The 24,910-nt window shown below is 39.5% G+C and overlaps 1 protein-coding gene across 2 annotated transcripts; it reads left to right on the plus strand.

Annotated features, from left to right (window-relative positions):
- Positions 1-105: 105 nt before the first annotated feature.
- On the plus strand, positions 106-23,800 carry LOC127804934 (sorting nexin 2B-like). 2 transcript variants are annotated; one of them, XM_052342041.1, is made up of 5 exons: positions 108-1,538; positions 1,692-1,901; positions 2,154-2,414; positions 11,149-11,235; positions 23,589-23,800. In XM_052342041.1, the coding sequence occupies exons 1-5, from the start codon at positions 468-470 to the stop codon at positions 23,664-23,666; spliced, it is 1,707 nt and encodes a 568-aa protein (XP_052198001.1). In that variant the 5' UTR covers positions 108-467; the 3' UTR covers positions 23,667-23,800. The 2 variants fall into 2 exon arrangements, with proteins under 2 accessions (XP_052198010.1, XP_052198001.1); XM_052342050.1 differs by lacking the exon at positions 11,149-11,235 and having other exon boundaries at positions 106-1,538.
- The last annotated feature ends 1,110 nt before the right edge of the window (positions 23,801-24,910 follow it).

Consider the following 24,910-nt stretch of genomic DNA (forward strand, 5'->3'; position numbering starts at 1 on the left):
AAGCCGAGATAAAAAAAGTTTAATTCGGCTCGACTCATTTGCAATCATAAGCAAATTGCTAATTATCATTTATGATAGTAGGCGAAAGTAACGTGCAGAGTGCCCTAACATTGATTTTAATCGGAACCTCGACGTTCAACGCTACTGCGAAGAAAACTTCGATCGAAGCGAATCGGGGCGGACATGGCAGCGGGCAGAGGACGAAATAAGTTGTAATACCTGGCGAAGCCACGTGCCTGTAAGCCCAATCCGTTGCGCCGCGCTCATTTCTTACACCTCGCCGTGGGGTTACCACTCAGTCACCCTCCTGCGCATGATAGCTAGCTTCAACCACCGCTCGCATGAACGAACCAACCAGCGCAACGCACGCCAATTCGATCCCCCCAGTCGTATGAAAGCATTGAATTAGGCCGTTTGTAGTTGAGGAGACAGGAAAGGAGGAGTACATTTTTTGGGAATAAGATAAGATGATGGGTTCGGAGAACCAGGGCTTCGAAGAAGCACATCTTTATGCATCTAGAGAAGAGATGGAGAATCTCGTTCTCGACGACTCCTTGTCCTCCAAATCCTACTCTAGTTACCGAAGTGCGATGACTACTCTCGGCGATTCTCGCCTCCACCACCCTCTCGCGCCGCCGATCATGGCCACTCCGGCCGAATCCGATCCGTTGATGTCTCCGCCGCTGTCCAAGCACAGGGATGCCAAAAGCCCTAATTCCGCTGTCAATTTGCATGCAGAACAAGCGACCCGCGATAACGTCCTGCTTAACCCACTCGACGGCGATGACGGAGTAGAGGTCAATGGCGTCGATAGCCCTAGCAAAGATTTAGAGAAACAGACGGAGGTCTCGGGATCGCGGTTGTCGAGGTCCGGGTATTTGAAGATCACGGTGTCGAATCCTCAGAAGGAGATGGAGGCTTCCAATTCGATTGTTCCGGGAGGGAACACTTATATTACATACTTGATTATGACAAAAACAAACCTACCAGAGTTTGGCGGGTCGGATTTCAGCCTTCGTAGGCGGTTTAGAGATGTCGTTACTTTGTCGGATCGGTTGAGCGAGGCTTACAGAGGGTTTTTCGTTCCGCCGAGGCCGGATAAGAGTGTAGTGGAGAGTCAAGTCATGCAAAAGCAAGAGTTTGTCGAACAGAGGCGTGTGGCCCTGGAGAAATATCTCCGGCAATTGGCTGCGCATCCAGTGATCAGGAAAAGTGATGAGTTGAGGGTGTTTTTACAGGTCCAGGGAAGGCTTCCGTTGCCCACTAGCACAGATGTGGCCTCTAGGATGCTTGATGGGGCAGTAAAGCTTCCAAAGCAATTGCTTGGTGATTCTGGGAGTGTGATGGGGCCACAAGATGTTGTGCAGCCCGCAAAAGGAGGAAGGGATTTGTTGAGGTTATTCAAGGAGCTGAAGCAGTCTGTGACCAATGATTGGGGGAGCTCGAGACCTCAAGTAGAAGAGGAAGATCAGGAATTTCTACAAAATAAAGAGAGACTGCGTGAACTTGAGCAGCAAATCAGCAGTGCCTCACAGCAGGTGATTTATAGTTTAATACAGTAGCCATTTTTTCCATCATTTTATAGTCATCAATGCATTATGTTCCCTATCCCTGTATGAAATTATGATTTTTTTGGTCCATATTAGATATAGTAGTATATCTGCTGTGATTAATTTGTTTCTCTAAATTAGGCGGAATCACTTGTCAAAGCTCAGCAACATATGGGTGAAACAATGGGAGAGCTAGGGCTAGCATTTATAAAGTTGACAAAGTTTGAGAATGAGAATGCCATCTTGGACACACAACGAGTATGGGCTGCTGACATGAAAAATGTGGCGACTGCTGCTGTCAAAGCAAGCAGACTTTATCGGGAACTAAATGCACAAAGTGTCAAGCATTTGGTAAATTATTACTCCTTTTGTCAGTTGTGAATTAAGTTATAAGTGGAATATTTTATCATTTAGGTAAAAATTTTGGATTAATTAAAGGATCATACATTGAATTTGATACTAAATATATCAAACTCTGATGTTGATATTGGTCGTCCCTCAACTTTCTAAATGCCATGTGATACCACTTTCCAAGTCACGATGCTTGGGCTGTAAAAGGAAACTTAAATGCTGTTGGATAATCTGTACTAATATATGTTGTAGGACACACTACATGAACATTTGGGACTAATGTTAGCTGCGCACGCTGCATTTTCGGATCGATCAAGTGCTTTATTGACTGTACAAACTCTTCTATCAGAACTGTCTGCTTTACATTCTAGAGCAGAAAAACTTGAAACTGCATCATCCAAAGCATTTGGTGGTGACAAGTTCAGGATTCACAAGATTGAAGAGTTGAAAGAACGAATAAGAGTCACCGAGGATGCTAAAAACTGTGCAATCAGAGAGTACGAGAGGATCAAGGTATTGGCCTTTCATTTACATTTTCATGGACATGTTATATTGACGTGATTTTTTTTTGCCCTGCTAGTAGATTCAGTGATTTGCTCATAGGCGAAGAAAGGAATATGGTGCATGTTATTGTGTGCAAAGCATCCTCGGCTGCCATCATCATATGCCAACTGTTATCTTATCATGCTGCCACTTGATGAATAATTGGAAATTCTGGACTATGTTTCAGTTAATCATTCTTATTTCATCAAAGCTTAAATTTCAGCCACTTCACTGAGCTATGCAGGTCTATTTTTTGACCATTCATGTCTAGGGTCACTTCTTCAGCGAAACAAAGATTGCTGTTTCTTCTCTCACAATTTGGTTTTGTTGTTCTCTTTTTAGTCTCCTTGTCAATTGTGCCAATTCACTCTTTGCATACAAATGTACAACAGTGATTTTTTGAGAATGACTAAGATCTTAGATGATTTTCTAATTTTGTTAATTTCAATAATTGCTCATAGCAGCATGATCACTCACCCATATTTCAATAAATGTCTGCCCGTATGATAACTCAGATGATCATTCTTTCATATAATTGCTCTAAACGTAGATGTAGAATGTATTTAATGTTGTGATGTTGAATGCAGATTGTTCCGGTATGTGGTATACTCATGTTCCAATATGCGGTACGATAGAAATAGAATTATATGAATTACTACAGTAATTCAAATAGTAATGCTTGATTTCTTTTAACAATTGAATATCCAATGAAAGTGGTGGAGATTACAATTGAACACAGCAACTTATTGTGTTGGGGAGGGGGAGTTGTGCTGAGAAATACAGTTGCACATGGGGTATTGATGTACTGCATTCATAATGAACTGCTGTTTACTGTGTTAAGGAGTGTGGAGGGTCGCTAGATAATGGGTAGTGACTTGCCATATTTAGAATCTAGTTCTTGCCTTTGTGTCATGTCCCAGATCTTTTCTGTGCATGGCCAAGCAGTTTTTTGAGGAGAGGTTGAGTTTTTTGGAACTTCACTATTTCACCGTTGTGTGATGTTGTGTATTTTGAAAGAAAGAAATAAAGAGCTTTTGATGGTGTTGAGGGTTATTTGCATTTTTTTAAAGGGGAACACTTCCCATTTCCCTTTTCATTGCTGTCAAAGGAGGATTAATTTTTTCCTCCTTTGCCCCCACCTAGTGGGATTAAGGTTTGTGATTGTTGTTGTTTCCTCTTTTGCCTCATTTATGGATTAGCTTACCTTGTAGGTAATTACACTCATTGGTTTTGTTTTTGTATGGGTTTACTTCTTTTTGACACCTTTTATGATTTTGATCCATCATACTTGTTTTTGCCTTGGCTTGGTGCCTTAAATGATGTAGATATATATTATATTATTATTTATAAAAAAAGTGATACCCAATCCTTTTTGATATTTTGTTCACCCTAAACTTTTAGGTTATTATATTTAAGATTTCCCCTTCTAGAAAAAATTTATGAGAATAAATACGAAAAAGTCATGGGGATTGCTAGAATTTGTAAATTTTCTATTTTGGAATGGAAGTTGAACCAAAGACCTATAGAAATTGGGGCTATCTGATCCCCATTGGTTGCCTAATAGTGTCATGACCTAAGGAGCAATAAAAGGGGTATTATTGTAATAGGGTATTTTTGTAATTCGGTGACAGCACATGAGTGTTGTTATTATGTTATTTCCTCTTTTTGTCTTGTAGCTTAGGTGGTTAGAGAGCTTTGTTTGGTAGTTAAGTGAGGCTATATATATATTGCCTTAGTTGTAGGAAGGGGATATGCTGGGATTGAATGAATTCTTAAATCTAATTTCCCTCTACGTCTCTCTCCATTCTCCCTCTTGTTTCTCTCTACTATTTTCCCCCCCCTTTCCTTTTAATATCTCTCCCTCTTTCTACTGATTTTCCCCTTCCTTCAATTCTGATTTCTTCCCCAATTCCTCTTTTAACCTATCACGAACTGTAAGTTCGTGACAATTGGTACCAGAGCGGTCCTTCTTCGGCTGTGGTTCATGTAATTTTGGTAGTTGATTTCAACAACTCTTGTCGGAATTGATTGAGTAGAGTGGGGAGATTGCGATGGAGGTAGTCGGTTATAGAAGTGATCTCTGCGGGTGACGTGGAAGCTGCGAAATCAATGGTGCACCAATTAATTTCCATAAACCGCAGCAATGAGTTGTAAAGGAGATTCGAGTTTTGAAGAGGAAGTGGCTATTGATTATTGGTTGCGAAATTCAGCCAACGAGAGTGGCATCGACTGAGTAACAAAACCAATCAAGGAAGGCGAGCAACCCAGGCGTTTGTGAGTAGGCAGAAGTCGGTTGAAGGGTGACGCAGATGAGGAAGGTGTCGCGACCATTATCAAACGTGACCAATGAGTAGGCAAATTCAGAGGAGGAAGACGCGATTCTCTCAATTCTGATTAGAGTGAGGCACGAAGTGAGGCTAGAAGTTGGTCGAACAACAATTTAGATGGAGCTTAAGGCATCAAAGGGAAGTAGATTGGAGCGATCGGAGCCTACTGCGATTGTAATTCGATTTTGAGGACTTGTAACTCAAGGAGGCAGTGGTCTTCCAACCTGTGGTCGGTGATTGGGTGAGGAGGAGTTGGAGGGGAGGCGACCGTGAATCCACAACGATCGCAAGTAGAGCCGATCTCGACCATCCAGGCAAACTTAAAGAGCAACCTCGGAACTGGTGATCCTCGGTCAGTCGCTAGGATTGCAATGAGTAAGGAGTCCGTCAAAGGTGGTGACGTGGACAACCAGAGGGTTGCAACTATCCAAAGCGAGCGTGAGTCTGTAAGAGGTGAAGCGGATGGCCCAGACTAGAAGACCAGTTCGACCAAACCGATAAGCTTCTTGTAGGCGCGGCTGTGGTGTTGTGGTTTTGATCGAGAATTCCTATCGGAGTTCTGTGGGGCGTTGCTGCTTTGATCGGAAGGCACTGTGTGTGCTACGGTTGTGGTTGCCTTCCGACCCGTGCTGGTGATTTTGGAATCTGAAGGTGATCCAGTGGTAGATGTGGAGCGGGTGAGCGTATCTTACATTCAATTCCAAAGGAGAAGCCAGAGATTGATTCTTGGCTGCGAATTCCAATTCCATTAGCAGATCCTTGAGCCTCGGTTGTGGGTCAATTTGATTTAAGGGAAGAGGAGACAGATCAAGTCACACGAGTCTCGGTTCAGATTGTGGAGGAAAAGCAGAAGTTGAACGCTTTGTGGTAGGCGTTTATAGAAACAAAATTCAGTGTTGAAGCGCTAGTGACTTTGAAAGTTGCGAGTAAGGCTTAAGGCGACTTCTCTGTGGCTCCGGTGAAGGGATTGATGGCTCCAGTGAAGGGATTGAGCAGCGAATCAGTGAAGAGGAATTCTGCAGGCGGTAATTCCAATAAAAAATCTAAGCTGTAAGTAAGGGGAAACAAAAGGCAAATTTCGGCTGTGAATTATTGTTAACCTCTTTCGAATTGCCTTGTCTATTGAATTACGTTGAGGCTGTGATAAAGGAAGCAAAAGGTAGATTTTGGCTGTAAATTTTTGGCTAACTTGGGTTAAAGTGGAAAGGCAAAGAAGAGCAGGTGCCCCAACTCTTGAGTTGCAATTGAGGCGAGTATAGGAAATGCTATAACAGGTAAACCAGAAGCATGTATAGAACTCCCATTCCTTGGCCATCGAAGTATGCTGTTGGTGAAAATTCGGCCATGGGTAGCAGTGTATATATGAGACCATTGGAGTCTCAATTGCAGCAGAAGAATTCTTCATTTTCAGTTGGAATGGAGCCTCTATGGCAGCCAAAGAAGGTTGCATTTCCAGTTGGCCAAAAGCAACAAACAGGGGAAAAGAAGTTTGAGAATGAGTCTTGCCGAAGGGACAAAAGAACCAGCAATGGGATTGATGAAGAGTGCGAGGAATTTGGCCGTATGTTTCTCGAGAAACTGCAAGAGTTTGCGATGATACTAATCAAGAAGTATTATTACAACTTTCTCGCTGAATACTTCGATGATTATTGCGGGAATTTTAACAAAGATGATTTCCTTAAAATAGAGCCATTGAAGGAGAAATTGAGGAGGTGGGAAGCAGATTCATTGCTCACCTCCAATGTTGAGCAGAAGAAGTATACCGGTTTAGGCGAAATTGGCAAGGAAGATGCCAACTCATTACCCTCGTTGGCTAGTGCATGTGTTGAAGGATTTAGGGGTGTTTCGGATCAGAAGTTTGTGGGAAATGGAATAGCATTGGATCAAGAAAATCTGACTGAAGAATCCTCAATCTACACAGATATTGGGGCTGGAATCCTTCCTCATATTTTGGACCTACCAAAAGCTAAGGATTCTTTGGCTTGGGGTAAAATGGGCAGCGAGAAGGTGGAGAGGGTTGAGGAGTACATGGAAGAAGGGATTGAAGAATTGGGGGATGACAGTCCAACGGTTGGCAACATCTCAAGCACCCCCATTGGTACTGAGAATCTAGATGCTAAAACCCTCAATATGATACCATTGGAGGAGGTCACTATTGAGGATGAAGCTGAGATGTTCGCTAGCAATCTGGGAGCCAAAGATCTTGGAATGGAAAGGACTAGAACAACCTTTGATTGTGGAGATCTTAAATCTATTTCTCTTGAGAGATTAGGAATGGAAAGAGTTGCTGAATTTCCTACTATGGATCAGGTAACTCCAATTGAGAAATCAGTCAATTGGGAGGAAACTTGTGCCTTAATTGAAGTGGATAACCAAGAGAGGGCAGTTCAAGATTGGTTAGAGGTTAAGGGAGGATGCTTGCCTGAAATTGATTACACTAAAACCTCGATTACACTAAAACCTTCCAGCAGTATGTTTCTGATCTGGAGCAATGGAGGACGCTGAAGGATAAAGCGAAACAAGATGAAAGGAAGAAAGGGAAGGAATTCTTTATTGAAGGGACTGAGACCCTTGATGTTTTGCTCATTCATGTTTCCATTGGTGTGGTAGCAAGACATAATGCTGTTGCTGCCGAGGAGAAAGAAAAGAGAAAGCAAAAGAAAAGGGAAAAACAAGATAAGAAGGAGGAAAAGCGAAGAAGAAACCAATAGGTGAAGATGAGCATTAGATGAAGAAATAGTGGATTGGTTGTAATAAGTTTCTTTGGGATAAGAAACCTTTCAAGGGGAGGGGAATTGTCATAACCTTATGAGCAATAAAGGGGCATTATTGTAATAGGGTATTTTTGTAATTCGGTTACAACACATGGGTGTTATTATTCTGTTATTTCCTCTTTTTGTCTTGTAGCTTAGGTGGTTAGAGAGCTTTGTTTGGTAGTTAAGTGAGGCTATATATATATTGCCTCAGATGTAGGAAGGGGATATGCTGGAATTGAATGAATTCTTAAATCTGATTTCCCTCTACGTCTCTCTCCATTCTCCCTCTTGTTTCTCTCTACTATTTCCCCCCCTTTCCTCTTAATATCTCTTCCTCTTTCTACTGATTTTTCCCTTCCTTCAATTCTGATTTCTTTCCCAATTCCTCTTTTAACCTATCACAAACCGTAGGTTCGTGACAAATAGTGTCCAGAGATAGGAGTTAGGCCCTAGTAGCTGAGGCTCCTTTCTATTTCTAGGTCATCCCCCGCGCGCGCGCGCGGGGGGTGGGGGGGGGGAGTCTAAGATCTTATGAGTCCTCTATGAACACAATTGACATCTCAATAGAGTTTGGACTGCCGACCGAGTGGGCCGTGCCACTCCAGCCTGTCCCAGAAATGGTGTGCCATGCTGTGCTGCCCCCCAAGTGTGAAGGATGGAGAACAGTCTTTCAGTGGCTTCTATCTGTTAAACTGCAGCTGACACTTTCAAAACCATACCAATTGTTCAGCAGCATGCTGTCATCAATTTTCGAAGTTATGCTTAGCAAATTTTCATGAATAATTTTGGGTCTCTAGCATGATTTACTGAGTTTGATGCATGCTGAGGATAGCACCTGTACAGTTGATGGATTATTCTTTGCTACTTTGGGTGGTGTCACTAAACTAGCCATGCTGCTTTGCAGTTGGAGGCGGCTTAGTAGTTGGTAATTTAAGGTGTTCAGGGTCTCTGGGGAGTCTTGAGAGATTGATAGGCCTCCTCTTTGGCGCCATCATTCAACAAGCAATGCTCTTCCCCAGTGAATTATAATGCAAGGGATGGAGTTGGGAACATAGTTACTAGGGTCATGGTACCCCTCCTGGAACCGTGAATTGGGTTGAACGTCCCAATTTGTGGGCCAAAAATGAAGGTCGCTCGGGGTTGAGAACTGGATTGCCAAAAATGGCGATCCAGAGTTTCAAAGAAGGAAGAAAATGAGAAATCTAATATGAAGAGGAAAGTGCAAAATCAAATAGAGGAAAGAAAACTTAACCTTGTTTTTCTGCTGTTACACTTCACTGATGCAAAACCACTGTAAAATTCTTTTGATTTCTCCCATATTTTTTACTTTTATATAGTTCTAATGATCATCATCTGACAGATCTAAGGAGGCAGTCGGAGTTGTCATGTGCTGGGAACCCTTGGCATGTGACAGTGTGTGTCTCACTCTTTCAGCAACTTCTTTTCACCGGCAGGCTTGCCTGTGATAGGCGACCCTCCGGTGGCCATCCCTCCTCTAGTCTCCCTTTGGAGTTTGGTCTGGTGTGGTCATCAGTGGCGTCACTGCTTTCTTCTTTGTTTTGTTTGTTGCTGGTGTGTAACAAATAACATAGAATGAAATAGTTGAGATGCTTAGTATTGGATGTAATATTTTGTTAATTTGCATTAACCATTCCTCTAAATGGTTCTGCCACTCCGGAAGACATTGGAAGAGGAGTGATTCTCTTTGAGAGAATACATGATATCAAATCCAATTCCAATTTCCAAACGTGTAGCTGTCTGCATCGGGAAGAGTAAAGTTTATAATCAGTTGTAATTCAAAAATTTAAATTCACTCAAAGTCTCAAGCACATTAAATTATAGTTATTAATTAATCTTCCTATAGCATTATCAATTATGTAATGAATTTTAGTTTTAATTTTTAAACTATAATCTTAATTATTATGTATTTATCTATTTAATAAAAATGTTTGGTCTTTAAAACATTGCTTAAAACATCAATAACAGTATCAATTAAAAAGATATATAATTTGGCTAGTATAAATTTAATGTTGACCTGACTAAATATTCAAAATGTACCATGATCCCAAATAGTGTACCAGCTAAGCCTACTACCCCCATGTATTGTCTACCATACTAAGTTACGTACCCTGTTCCCAATCCTGTACCACGATCCCTAGTGAATGTCAGGATTCTAAGATCCAACAAGCAATTCTTCTTCAATTCTAGGGAATTAAGGCAGAATTTGGGAAGGAGAGGATAGAAGAACAGTGGGAGATAAGAAGAACAGAGAGAGAGAGAAAGAGAATGTATGAGAGAGAAATTGGGAGAGAGACTGTCTGAAATATCTGAATTGTGTTAGGATATACACCTTAGCTGGCTTAGCAGTCTATATATATCCAAGCCACTATAGGGTACAATTCAAGCAGCAGCTTGAAGGTACAACTGCCTATAGCTGAATTACAAAAAAAAAAAAAGGAATAAGGAAAATGAAATAGGAATCCCTTTATAGAATATGAGGGTTCCTGACAGCGAACTGAGATCTTGACAACTATGGTTGGGAAGGCCAAGGTTGATTTATGGCCTTCTAGAAATTATGGTGGGTGATGACCTCTAGAAGAGAAACTTAAGACAGTTGATAGAGGGTAATTGCACATAGGGAGTGGAGGAGTGATGCCAGTAAGTGGTGCCTATGAATAGTCACACAGTAAATTGTTTTCCAGAAACTTATATATATACATACACAATGCATCATGACCACAAACAGAATTTTCACAAACTTGCATCAATGCCAGACAGCAACCTTCTTGTTGCATTGTTAGAATAACAGCTTAGTATTGTAACAGAATAAATATGTGAATCTAACATATGTAAACAACCATCTTACCAAAATAATATGTTCCATTATTCCTCTTTTCCCTACTCGCTCCCTCTTTTGTTTCTCGTTGTTTGCTTTCTTTTTCACTGCTTCTCCCGTTTGGCTTTCTTTTCACTGCTCCTGTTTGTATTTATAGTGGTCAACTCCATGTGGGAGTTTTCCTTATCAAGATAATCTTCAAAGTATATGATTGTTAGCTGAAATAGGCTTGTGGCTATTTTCCTATTTTTTTATCTCATGCAGAGAGCGTTAAGGGAGGTGAGTGACTATGGTTGGGCCATGTGCCAGCCCAACCTAGCCCTAAGTTCTCTATTTAACCTTGACGGAAAATCTAGGTAGAGGCTCATTTAATGCTTGAGTACAATTGCTTGTTGGAAAGATAAGATTCTCAGATGGGTTACTTCTTTGCATTTTCTTCTTTATTTATTATTTTTTTCATAAATGCTTGAGTGTGTTCCTAATTCAATATGCATATTGATTTATATATGTTTATTTTTTTGGGCTTTTCATTATATATGTAAAACTAACAAAGCCTAACAAAGCTCCCAAAAAGGGTCTTTCAGCTAAAACATCCTGAATTGATGCTTTGGCCTTAGAACCAGTTTTAGGACACCTCTTATATGTCTTTGGAGGTTGTTGCCAGCATCCTCCACTTATGCATGCATCGTGGTTTTATAATGATTACTGGTTTGTGTGAATATGCTTTTGGTTCACATTTATTGACTATTTTTACCTTTTCTATGGTGTGTTTTGTGTGCCTGTAGGAAAATAACAGGAGTGAGATTGAGAGACTTGATAGGGAAAGGAAGGATGACTTTGTGGATATGCTGAAGGGTTTTGTGATTAACCAGGTATTTTCTGGTTTAGAATACTTTAGATGGTCAAAACTATCTGGAGCATAATTTGCCAATTTAATCATATTAAGTCCTGTTTGTAAACAATGCTTGCTTCTGACCTGTGTTTAGTTTGATTTGATTTGCATTCATTGACAGACTTAAGGAGAGTAGCATTTGGCCCAAACTGCTGCAGTGATGCATTGTCATATATAACCACCTCCGTATATCAGTTTTTCCCTTCTTGTAGGGTGATCCGTTCAAATGTTGATTACTAATGAGCTGCCTAGCTGCAACTTAACTGTTTTAAAACCTCATATATCATGGTCGCATTTCAGCTAAGTGTTGTATGTTCTTACCTCAAAAACTCTCACCTCCATGGCTTTGGTTGGAAGGCTCAGTTGCCCTGTGCCAAATATGTGATAGTAACATAAATAACACTAATGATAAGTAGATCTCATTTGTTGATATTCATACCTAAGACAGTGTCAAACAGGTATGGACATGGTTGTCCATGTTATTTAGTTAATCCAACAAATTAAGTTCATCAGGGATTAATGAGGATACTGAATTGTGTTATTAAGTTGAATATTTTGAGAGATAATGGACTCTAGTGTCTTTTTCCACAGTTAACTGATCTTTTTTTGTTCTAATTTTGTTATTTTGTTCACACAATTGCAAGAGAAGTATTTGTTGTGTTCTTTACTGATGCTGCCAGCTTGATGGATTTTTTTTTTTTTTATTGTTGTTGGGTTGGGGGGGGGGGGGGGGGACGGACTATTTATGTGGTCTAATTATGATTTGCCAAGTCAAGCATGGGTGTAAGTTCCCAATTTTGGCAGATAGGAATGATTACTTTGTGAGGCTGGTAGTTGGTCATTCTCTTGTAAGTGTAGTTATGCACTGAGGCATTTGGGGACAGGCTGAAGACTACTTCAGTCCGAAGGCAGTATGAAGTTAATGATACCATTTAGCTTTGGGTAACAAATTGAAGCTCTTGAAGGAATACATGAAGTGGGACAGAGGAATTTGGGAAGTTAGAAATTCAGAGAATTAGAGTTATGAAATAATGGCTACAGGAGGTATTGGCAGTGAATTTACTTTTGCTCGATGAGGATTAGGTGTTTTTGGTCATATTTGTTGATAGTTATACTAGATTTGAGGACAATGACATGTTGGCTCCATTTAATGGATTTTATGGTGAACACTACTCTTGGGGCTATTCTTACAGCTGATACTTGAGAAAGGCAGATAGATTGTTGTAATTGGTGCTTCATGTGTAAATAGAGTGATCACTCCCTTGATCATTTTCTCATGCTTTATATGGTGTCATGGGAGTGTCTCGACTCTTGGGGTATTATAGGGGCAAAGTGTCATGACCCAAGGATCCATAGAAGGGCAATGTAGTAATAGGTTGATAATAGTTGTTAGAAGATATTTTAGCATTTGGTTAGAACCACATGGGTGCTGTTATGCAGTTAGTTAGGAGCAAATATGCCTATATAAGGCTATGTAAACGGATGGGATTTTCATGCTTGAATGAAAATCTGATTCTCTTTCTACAATTCTCTACAATCTCCCTCTCATTTCCTCTCCCTCATTTCTCTCTACATCCTTCCCCCATTTTTGTCCAAGTATCCCTCTAAACTTTCTGTTCTACTCAATCGGATTCTTCCGATTGCCAATCCAACCTGTTATGAACCCTAGGTTCATGACACAAAGTTGTAATTAGTTACCATTGTTGGTTAGGAAATGCTGTTAGTTCTGTCGTAGTGCACATGGGTGCTGTTCCTAGACTCTACTTCCAGTTAAACAACCTATAAATGGGCCCTAGTATGTAGAGAAATGTATGTTGGAATGAAATAGTGAATTCATATTTCCCACCTTACTTTCTCTCTCTCGTTCTCTCTTATTTTCCCTCATTTCTCTTGATTTCTGCTGTGTCTCTCCTTCCAATTCTTCTTTGTTTCTCTCCCGAATTCTTCTCATTTCCTTCCTAGACCCTAGATAAACCCTAGGGTTGTGACATTTGGTATCAGAGCCAGCGTTCTTTGGCAGTTCTCTTTGTTAAGTAATTCCAACAGCTCTCGGCTGTGATCTAGAAGTTTTAGCAATTATTAGCCAAGGCGAATTTCGAGTGATTGAGATCAAGTGATCGACTCGGAATTGAGGTTTGTTGAACCCCATCAGGTGACGAATTGTAGGTGAAATAGAATCGCATCCGACCAAGCAATTTCCAGAATCTGTGGATTCTTAGTTGAGCAATCCTATCTAGAGTGATTTCTGCAAACGGTGATTAAGTTCATAATAGTAGATCGTTGGCATTTGCAGTGGAGATTGAGGCGAATCTATCAATTCCGGCTGGATAGAGGTTGGTGGAATTGTGGGGAACTGCGGCTAGGTTCAGTAAGCTGATCCAACTTGAACTTGGGAGGTGACGTTCCTCAGAGAGGAATCTAACGCAACCAACAACGAAGTTCTGCGATTTTGAGCCAAGGTATAGAGAGAAGGAATTCCGGTGGGTTATGGAGCATTAGTCGGTGATTAGGTAAGCACGGACGCAGGCTTGGGGCGAATTGAAGCAGAGTCGATCAGTACGTGGTTGTCTCAATTTTAAAGGTGAAATAGACCGACATTTTCAATTGTGTGTTTCCAAGTCTAATCGTTGCATGTGTAGTGGGTTTTTGCGAACTCAGGTTGTGGAATTTAGATTCGAGGAATACGAATCAGATCTTGGTGAATTCTGAGTTGCCAGATTAGGCGATTATTGGAGGTGGTGTCTGGGTGACTCTCGACTGATAATTGGGGCTCGGAATTTGATGGAGAGTACAAGAAACAATTACAACAAGTAACTCGAGAGGTGCTATTCAAGTCGATTCCTCAAGGGACTGCAAGGGAGCAACTCCGTGACTTCCTTGTCCCAATCGTACGAGGTTTCGAATTGAAGGCGAAGGCTAGGTCTATCACCTAGCAATTCATTTCAATTGGAAATTGTAGGAAGGTGGTTGGTTGGTGTGGTGAGTTTTGGCAACAAGCAAGGCCAAGCTATTTAGGCGATCCAGGGAGAGGACTTAGATCAGAGGCGTTGAGATTCAGATCTTGGTGCGTTGCTGTGGTTGCCACTTCGGTGAGGTGAACCTAATTGGGCAACCTGGTAATCGGCCATGGCAGAGGGAATGGGAATGAAACGATTGGGAACTAGGACAAACAATTTGGTAATGGGTGTAAGCAGCTCCAAGTGGAGGCAAGTTTCTATCAATTGGAGTGTGCGGCCAATTTGGATCGAGCCTTTAGTGGACTCCGAGAGGAATTTGCTGGATTAAGCCAACAAATCTGCTAGCAATTGCATGTCACCTTGAGCATGTTAGCTCGATAGCCTAATGCCAAGTCTTTTGATGAATTTCACTCCCAAGGCTTCATCGACGCCAATTCTAACGGCGCCAAGATCTAGCTAGAGGCCTAACGATCATATGGAAGTAGGAGAGAGGTTGGAGGCAGATGAGGGAGATGTGGCTAGAAGAGTTGGAGGAAGCCCTTCCACATCCCCAGCATTGCAGATGGCGATTCCAGCATTTGAAAGAGTTAGGCCTAAATGGTGGATCAAGAGGTGCGAGCGGGTGTTCTACCAATACCGAGTAACTCAAAGGGAGAAAGCAGTGTTCTAAAAGGCGCTAGGCGCTAGTCGGGCCCCAGGCTGGAACCTAGCGCCTAGGGGGCCTAGGAAAACTGCTGTCTTTTTTTTTTTTTTTTTTTAACTTTGTGATGTAATTTGATGTTATTTTCAATTAAATCAAAGTTGAAAAACATCAATAATGCAACGTAAACCAATAATACAACAATAATGGAATGACAAGTGAAATATATAATTAAGCATGAGAAAACAATTGTTGTAGATCAGTTCTAGGTTCAAACTTCAATAAGACAAAAGCAACAATAATGCAACATAAACCATATTTGAAGAATCTAAGTATCTAACTATCTAATTGGAATTCTTCCTCTCCATATTCTTCCAATACATGATCTTCATCAGACTCAAAATCAAATTCATTGAGCTCTTGCTCATCTTCTTCTGATTGAAAATCATCTTCATGAAGCTCTCTCATCCTAGAACTTCTTCGAGGTTGAAGCATCTCTTCTGCTCCGGATGCTTCATCAATCACTTCCCAAGTAAGCCCCGTACCAGGCTCAATTTCTTCATCATCTCCTCCTCCAACAATCCATCCTTGTGCATTGCTGGCATCACTAGCAAGTAGTACATCAACATTCCTTTCCTTCTCCCTCTTTTGCTTGTTCATCAGTTTTGCATTAAATTGGACACAAACAAGATTGTTCAATTGATGCACATCCAGTCTATTTCTTTTCTTCGTATGTATCTACATAAATAAAATAAAAGTAATATCAATTTAAATGATAGATAAGTTATTGATATTAAAGAAATATAGTTCATATTTTCATATGCACTAACCCCTTCAAAAGTGCTCTAATTTCTTTCACAACCGGATGAACTACTGGTTAACGAGAGCATTCTTGTTGCCATTTGTTGCAAGTTTGGAGTTTGATTTCCATAAGTCATCCACCATGTAACTACATAAGTAACAAGTATAAAGTAAACAAATTTGTACACTAATACACATTAGGAACTAAGAAAAAGATTAAAGGAATTTTATACCTGGATTATAATTGTCATCATTTTTTGCACAGCCTGCCCACACTTTTCCAAAAGCTCCCTCTTTATGAGTATACTTTGGCAATTCAACATTTATGACATGACCTTGCAATTCAAAATGATCATCACCATGATAAAACATCTCCACACAATTAAAAAACCCATCCATCACTTCATTATCAAGATATATAGTCTTATTCTTGAAAAGGTAGTAGGGATTCAAAAGGTAAGCCGCCAAATGCAATGGACTATCTAGCCTATCTTTCACCCTTGCTTCAATAATCTCTATAACAGGCTGATAGTTTTTCTCAAGATTATTTAGGACCTCCTTAATATCTTCCTTTGCTTGCTTAATCTCTCCATATAAAAAACCCATAGAAGGCTTTCTATTTGCATCAACAATTCGAAGCACCTTCACCAAAGGTGCAAAAACCTTAAGGCATAAAGTTACACCATTCCAGAGAGCAATGCTCATTACAGTAGCATATGCTGCTTTCCCTTTAACATTCTTTGACCATTTACACTCCTCCCATTCAGAGCTGGTAAACATTGACCTCAATTTGGCCTTTTTCTCCATCAAACTTTGCAACATAAGAAAAGAAGAAGCAAATCTAGTGACTCCCGGTTTCACTATATCCCTCTTCTTCGTAAATGACCTCATTAAGGACAAGGTCTTATGGTGTGCATAAATGAAGATTGTCAAACTCTTTGCCTGATCAATGACTTTCTTATATCTTGGCATTTTTCCAATACTTTCAAGCATCAAATTGATGATGTGAGTAGCACATGATGTCCAAAAGATTCAGCTTCAATAATTTTGCCGCTCCCATATTGTTGGTAGCATTGTCGGTTACTACTTGGACGACATTTTGTGGCCCAACTTGCTCAATGCACTTGTCCACATACTCAAATATGAGTTCACTTGTATGTGCTTCGTCTAATGCTTCTTTTGAAGAAAGAAAAGCAGTACCCATGCTAGAATTAACACATAGGTTCATGATAATCCTTCTTTTTCTGTCTGTCCAAGCGTCTGTCATAATAGAGAACCCATTTTGTGCCCACTCTTCTTCATGCTTCTTCAGTAAGTCTTTCATTATGTCAACCTCTTCCTTTAATAACGGTTCCCTCAACTGGTATTGACTAGGAGGTTTGAACCTCGACCCAAATTGACCAACCCCCTCAACAAACAATTTGAAGCTATTATGATCAATAGCATTGAAAGGTATACCAGCTTCGTACACCCATCTAGCACAATATCCTTGTACAGTCTGTGTTCTCTCTTTAAACAATGGTTCACTAATATTTTGCTGCCTTTGCGTCATTCTCGAACTCAAACAAATTTCAGGACTAATGGAGCTTGCAAACTTATCTATAGGGCCAAGAGTATGGGGCGCTTTTTTACTCCCTAGCTCTTCCAATTCATCTTCATCATCCACCATTTTCCCCTTGTCAGAAATCCTAACCGAGGATCTCATCATATCTTCCTCCTGCTTCTTATTCTTCTTCTTACTCTTTGCCTCAGCAATAGCATTCTTGCATTTAGCTTTATCATCCAGAGAAGATTTTGGACATGCAGAAACATTTCCGGAAATGTGGCCGATGTGTTCTTTGACTCTGTAAACTCCTCCAGACATAACTTTACCACACAACTTGCATTTAACTTTATCCATGTTCTTTGGATTAATTAACATTCCATACTCCCATCCGACATCATTTGATTTCCTTTTAAGAACTGAGGCTGCATCGGACGATGCTTCCGTACTCCCAATTCCATCCGACATGTCTTCCTTTTTTCTTCTTTTTTTTCCTAAGTAAATTGACATTGAATGATTGAATTAAAATACACAATTAGGCTAACTAACTAACAAACAAAACCAAAAACTAATAATAGCCCAAGCAGCACCAACAACAACAAGCAGCAACAGAGGCAACTTGCTACATTTGTTGCTTGCTTGCAAGTTGCAAATATTAATTTTTTAAATACATTAATAATAATAATTAATAAATATTTGAATAACAAATAATCAGATATTAATATAAATACTAAATTAAATAACAGAAAAATAAAAAGAAAACAAAAGGGGGAGAGGCAACAGCAAGTAGCAGCAGTGCTGCTGCTTGCTTATTGCTGGCTACTACTTACCGAAGGAGGCGGAGGCCCGGAGGGTGAGTGAAGATTGAAGAAGATGAAGGCTGAAGTTGTTGCAAGAGTAAGAGACAACCGTCAACCAAAGGGTGGCGGTGTGCGAGCACAAAACGGTGGCGACGGCGAGTGAAAAAGGTGAAGCTGCAAGAGAAGAGACAACCAGAGTGTGGTGGTGTGCGAGCACGAGACGGTGGCGACGGGCCGACGACGACTCTGCAACTACAAGAGACGGTGGCGGCGTGCGAGCACGAGAGAGGTGACGGCGACGACGATTCAGCAATAGACTGTTGATGGCGGTGCGCGCGAGAGAGAAGGGGAAATCGACGAGAGAAAGGGGTAACGGGTAAGGAAACAAAACCCTAATCAATTTATACTAAATTCTTCACGCGGCCCAGGCGGTCGATTTGGGCGCCTTGGCTAGGCGATTCATGCGGCTAGGTGTCCACCTGGTACCGACTAGCCGGGCCGGCGCCTAAGGTGGCCGATTTGGCCATAATCGCCGCGGCCAGCGGCTGCCTAGCGCCTCGGCTCCGCCTAGGCGGCTACCTAGGCCGCGTTTTTGTTCACTGGGAGAAAGTGAATATGGCTGCAACTCATTTGGATGGCATTGCAGACGCTTGGCTTTAGAATTGGATCCGAGGAAGGGTGGAATGGAGCTAGCTAGAGTTCGTAAACGATCTCTGCAACAGGTTCGGGGAGAAGACAAGGACGAATGTCATTGAGGGATTCAATAAGCTAAAACAGCAGGGAACGGTGGAGGAATATCATGGGAAACGAGGCATTGAGAAACAACCTTTTCAACTTCCCGATTTCAGTACAACTACAAAGATTGAGGAAGAGGAATTGGGGGGCATTCAATTAGTTGACAGCTTCTCAAGCACTTCCACTGGTGTTGAGACTTTTGCTATTATTGATTTTCGAAAGCAATAGAGAAAGGAGCATGAAAAGCCTCTTTACCAAGTATTTGAGGAGAAGGAAAAAAGGATTGTACCAGGCACCTTGCTTGGAACATCTCATACAAATGTCATTGGCACGAGCACACAAGACAAGACAAAGGTGATATTATAGCTAGAAGAGTTGGAAGTATTGTACAGATTTTTGCTTGCAGAGAGGTTTGAAATTATCTCTATGATTGGAAAGGATAGGGTTGCGGGACTAACAGTTCATTCAAAAACATTTTTAATGGCAATAAGGAAGAGGTGGATGGCTGAGATTGGTGTTGTAGTAAGTTATAATACTGTTACTGTTGAGAAAAAAAAAAAAGAATAAGCAAGAGCAAAGGGAAATACGAGATAAGAACAAGGAAAGTCAAAGAAGAAATTAGTTGGAGAAGAGAGGCATTGGATGAAGAAACAATGGCTCAGTTGTAATAAGTTTCTTGGGGACAAGAAACCTTTCAAGGAGGGGCAATTGTCACAACCCTTGGGGTATTATAGGGGCAAAACTGTAATTAGTTACCATTGTTGGTTAGGAAATGCTGTTAGTTTTGTTGTAGTGCTATGGATGCTATTCCTAAACTCTACTTCCAGTTGAACAGCCTATAAATAGGCCCTAGTATGCAGAGAAATGTATGTTGGAATGATATAGTGAATTCATATTTCCCACCTTACTTTCTCTCTCTCGTTCTCCCTTGTTTTCCTTCCTTTCTCTTGATTTCTGCTCTGTCTCTCCCTCCAATTCTTCTCTGTTTCTCTCTCGAATTCTTCCCATTTCCTTCCTAAACCCTAGGGTTGTGATAGGGAGGTGTGGTGTTTGTTTCTCTCCCTTGTCAGAATTCAGTGGGTGATGTTGCAATTGTTTATGATCTCTTTTGTGTGTGGTGTGATGTGGTGGGTACCTGGATTTTAGATGACATTGACTTTGGCAGATTTCTTCTTTTTGTGTTTTGTGGAGCTTGTGGGATGATGCAACAGTAGGGCCTTTGAAGGGAAGGAGCAGTTAGTAGTTATTTTCTGAAGGGAACCATTCTTGTTTCCCCTTTTCCCTTTTTTTCTTTGGTTGAGCGAGGGTAACACCCCCCTTCCCTCCTCTCTCTTCGTTGTAGATTTTTTACTCTTGTAATGATAGTGGGTGATGCCCTTGTGTATTGGGGATAAAAAGAATGCCTTTTTGTATTGTATTGTGGAACGGTGCAATAAGTTTTTATTGCAAGTGTAGATCTTGATTTAGGCAACCAATCCCAAATAATTAGGGATTAGTCAACTCAATTAAGGAAGACAATAAGGGAAACAATGCCAAAAAGGAAACATAATCTTATCCTAATAAAAAGGAAACTCTAGAAATAAGGAAATGGAAATATTCTAGGAAGGAAACAATTATAGGAGAGATTTTTTGATTTCTAATAGTAATAGTACAAAAGTTCATTCTCTTAAGGCATTACTTTTAATTTATTTTGCTTGTTTAAAAAAAGTTTGACAAGTTAGTATAGAGATGTCAAATGGGTTGGGTGGCCAGTGGATCCTCTTGGCCTAGCTCGTTATTGTAGTAAGCTGGGCTTGACTTGCCATTTATATAGGGTTGGGCCGGACCCAACATTTTTAGGCCTATGGTCGGGCTTGACCCAACTCGTCTAAGGGTAGGCTCGGCTCACGCTTGTGGGCTCAACCAAATTATAAGTTTATAAAAAAAATAAAATTAGAAATAATTCAATTTTGAATTTGAATTGTTGATATTTAATTTAATAACTAATACTTTTAAAATTATATAGACAATGTTACAACTTTACAATGATAATCTATAAATCCCAAATAATTTATATCTCATACATTTCATTTTTTTACGAGAAAATAGAAGGCATAATCATTTTAAAAAATTCTAAACATAAAAATAAATATGCATCTGATACACAACTGTTGGATTTTGAATTCAAAATGTGAAATAATTTTTGTAGCTTTTAAATATTTATAAAATTTAATACTACTTTAAAAGTGGAATTGTAAACTATTAAAAGTTTCAATTTTCAAACTTTTAACTTCTATATTTTAAAATTTTATTTTACAAGTAGAATTTGCATTTTTTAAAATTATTTTCAAACTATTTTCAAATTGGTTGGCCTGGCAGGCTTTTGTTGGGCTCGATCCGTTAAGACTCCTGAGCCTGGACTTGGCCTGCTCTAGGCAGGCTCACAGGCCAAGCCTGGTCCTATTTTGCATTGACGAGCTGGGCCCAGGTTGGATCCCGTCTCTTTAGGGTCAATGGCAGGACGGGCCCAACTCGTTTGACATCACTAGTTTAGTTGGGGTGGATCATGGTTTATGGTGAATCCAAAGATTAGAGCTCTTTGAGTTGAGATCCTCTTATGGTGCTTTGAGTGTCTACCATTCTTATTTTATTTTCTAGGGATTTGGTTTTTGAAGCATGGACTAAGGTTGGTTATTTAAGCATGTTTAAAACCAAAAGTTTGATAATATTCACTTTGACAATGACACAATACAGAAACATGTACAAATGACCCACTCCCTATGCCTAAAGGTGTAAATAGATACTGCCAAAAAAAGAAATACAAAAAGAAGAGTAATTGTCTTTGGCCATCCCAACTAATTAATGAGTAAGAATGCTACTCTCTACAAACCATGGATTCAAGATTCCATTTCTTGTAAAGCTCTTCTACTCCTTTCATGCCATAAAAACTAGAGAAGACTAGAAATGACACCCAATAATGCTACATTGTCTTCTTAGGACAATGAGAATGCATCAGGTACTTCACTGAAAATGCATCAGGCCATCAACCCCAAACGTTGAAAAGATCTACCTCCAAATCTGTCACCAGTCAATGAAGGATTAGATAATTGCCAGATAGATGCCTAGCTGTTTTTGCACATAAAGCTCCAATGCATTTGCATACCTACTCCTAATAGCTAACTTGTGGACTGTCAAGATAGATTGAAGGTGGTTGGACAAAAATAAAGAAAAGAAAAGAAGAATAGGAAAAATCATTGCCTTGTGGGTGATTGCCCAAGATACAATAAAATGAGCAAACTGAGAGTGATCTGCTCCATGAAGCTTCTATACAGAGATCCTCTCAGATCTCCCCATCCTCTTAAGGGCAAGTGTGCCAATTCTCTAAGAAGACCCACTATCAAACTACAACATCCTAGACTGCTCAAATATTTTGGGAATTGATTTTGTACCATGTTTACTTGACAGTTCTTGTTCACAATTGTAAGGATCATATAGTTGGGTTTCAACCTTGTCTTTGTGTTTCGTGGCTTTTTTCTCTCTTTGTTGTTTTTTTTTGTTTGTTTTGGGGGGGGGGGGGGGGGGGGGGGGATCATTACTAATTGATGGGATGGAAGATCTCCTTTCTTTCTTTATTCTTCTGATTTAAAAAGTTGAACTTTGATTCTTTTGTTTTGTTAAGTCTGTGCTAAATATTAACTTGATATGTTTTAGGAAATTTTAACCTGATTTTATTGATTTCTAGATAGCCTTTTCATACTTGATTGATGAATGAGGCTTCTTAACTTTTAAGAGTGTGTACTCTTTTAATGGATTGTTTCAGCATTTTGTACATTCTTTAGTGAATTTTATACACGGTTTGGTCATGTGAAATGAATACCAATAAGAGTGGGTGGAATTTAAGAAGTTTATAGCAAAAGAGGTAGACGAAGAACAAGAACAAAGAAAACTTAGTGGGAAACTTTTTGGCATGCCGCAGGGTAGAATTTCCTTACAAAATAATCACAGATAAAAATGATTAATGATTTAGGATTCATGTGATTGACCCCACCAAGTAGATTTAAGGCTTGCTGTTGTAGTTTCTTATTTATTTTTATTTTTTAAAAAAGATTGGTAGTATTCAAGCTTTAGCTGCCTGATCTGTAGCATATCTGTCCTACTTCGGAAGGGAAACCTTTGGTGCAACCAACCAGGCTGTTTAGTGATGACTTTTTGTTCTTCCTTTTCACCTTCTAGTTTCTATAGCATCCCTAGGGAGTTGACAACGGGCTTTACAACAAGCCTTACTAGGAACTCTAGGAATTCAGAAAAGTTGTTTGAACAACAAATTACATATATGTGCTGTATGTGCCAGTATTGGTATCTTTTGTGTGATGAAAGACATAACCGATTACCATAATTAAAAAAATACTCATGGAACCATTCAAGCTGACAAAATTACTACCATATCTTGAAAACCTTTAAGTGGTGACCTATCATAAACTGCGCAGTCTCAGTCAGCAATTTGTTCACAATTTTACCTGCCTTCATTTCTCATGTTTTTCTGCTTAATATGTACAAGGTCAACCCAGATGAGCTTTTCTTTGCCCAGATTTTACCTTCTTGTTAGTTTGATTTTTCAATTCTATGTCATGCATTTATATATTCATAACAATTTAGCAAACATCAGGGGAAATTTTCATCAGTTGCATGGCTATCCAAATTTTTAAAATGAAATTTGTGATGTTGAGGAATGGTTTGTAATCCCTGATAATATTGATTTCCCATGGACATTCTACTATTCTCATCTAATTGTTTGTTCCTCTATAGGTTCTTAGTTACTTTCTCCACTTGTTATTATGTTCATATTTAATTTCTTTTTGGTTTAATTATGTGCAACAGGTGGCATATTGTGAGAAGATTGGTAATGAGTGGACAAAGGTTGTGGAGAATTCTAGCCGATACGAGGAGAGTGCTTGAACTTGGCGGCTGTAAATTTGGAATTTTAGCTTTTCTTAACCGTTATTTTATATTTAATGCTTGAACTATTAGGAAATAGAACACATTCATCATACTACAAATAAAGATAAATTAGCATTTTTCAGCTTTTCAAACTTGCCCGTTCTCCCAGTTCCAGTTGTATCTGTTACAGGGCCCTAGAGCATAAACTTGAAGTTGTAAATTGCTTTAAAATGGATTCTTGAGCTTATAGTTGTTTTAAGGCCTAAACGGTAATTTCGTGGAACTTATTCGAGAAGAATTCATAATTAATTAAAAATAAATAAACACAATTATTATTAACTTTTTTTTAATCACTCAAATAAATTAAGTATACTTACTCAAATAAATTAATTACACTATAATTATTATTTTTTTTTCAAAAAAGATACCTAATTGGTAATGTGATAAAAGATCAAAGTGGAGGGTCTAAACATTTAAATAAAAGGGTAGATTTATAAAATTAGTTAACATAGTTAAAATTGGTAAAATGATTATAGAGTATAATTAATTTATTTGAGGGGTTAAAAAAATATATTTTAAAAAAAATAAAAATTAATTTTTACAATTTTCACTTAGATGTTCACTTTGCCCTAAAAGGAGGAGAGGGAGAGGTGTATTTGAATGATATGATGTTGGATGGTGATAGTGGGGAGAAGGAGATTTTTTTTTTCTTTCTTAAGAAAATCAAAACCAAAAGAATGTTTGTGATTACTCTTGTTATTGTTCTTAGGATAAGCATGACATAATGTCTATCTCGAGGGTAAGAATTCTTTAATTTTTTTTACTTGTCCCAAAAAAGTGAAATCGTTCATTTCGGGCGCCTCCACCCCTACAGGAATGTGGGGGTGTTAATCATGGTGACTCAACTGATCACAGCAGTTAGATCAGTACTCATTGTGCACAAAGAACTCTTTTCACTTGAGAGATTGCTCTCACACTATCGCTGACAAGACTTGATCCTTGGTTCTTGTGCCAGACTTCACCATCTGTGACTAGTTGAGTTGTCCATGTGGGCCTCTAATCTTCTTTACTTAATTTGAAGTTAAAAGGAGAAGGGAGGTGTCGAGAATAAATGTGGCATTTGTTTGTTCCCATTCAAATTAAAAAAAGTTGTCACCTTTTTGGTGGTAATTTACTTTATGGGAAACGGTTAGTTCTCAAAGGAAAAGTTGATTTGTTTGAATCCCCTAATCAATACACGTTGAGTTGGACGTTTCTTAAGA

The sequence above is a fragment of the Diospyros lotus genome, chromosome 1 (assembly GCF_014633365.1).
Source record: "Diospyros lotus cultivar Yz01 chromosome 1, ASM1463336v1, whole genome shotgun sequence".
Taxonomy (NCBI): domain Eukaryota; kingdom Viridiplantae; phylum Streptophyta; class Magnoliopsida; order Ericales; family Ebenaceae; genus Diospyros; species Diospyros lotus.

Coding starts and splice junctions, on each gene's coding strand:
- LOC127804934 (XM_052342041.1), top strand. CDS start 468: ATGATGGGTTCGGAGAACCAGGGCTTCGAAGAAGCACATCTTTATGCA. Junction 1,539..1,691: donor TCAGCAGTGCCTCACAGCAG/GTGATTTATAGT, acceptor TCTCTAAATTAG/GCGGAATCACTTGTCAAAGC. Junction 11,236..23,588: donor AGGGTTTTGTGATTAACCAG/GTATTTTCTGGT, acceptor TATGTGCAACAG/GTGGCATATTGTGAGAAGAT.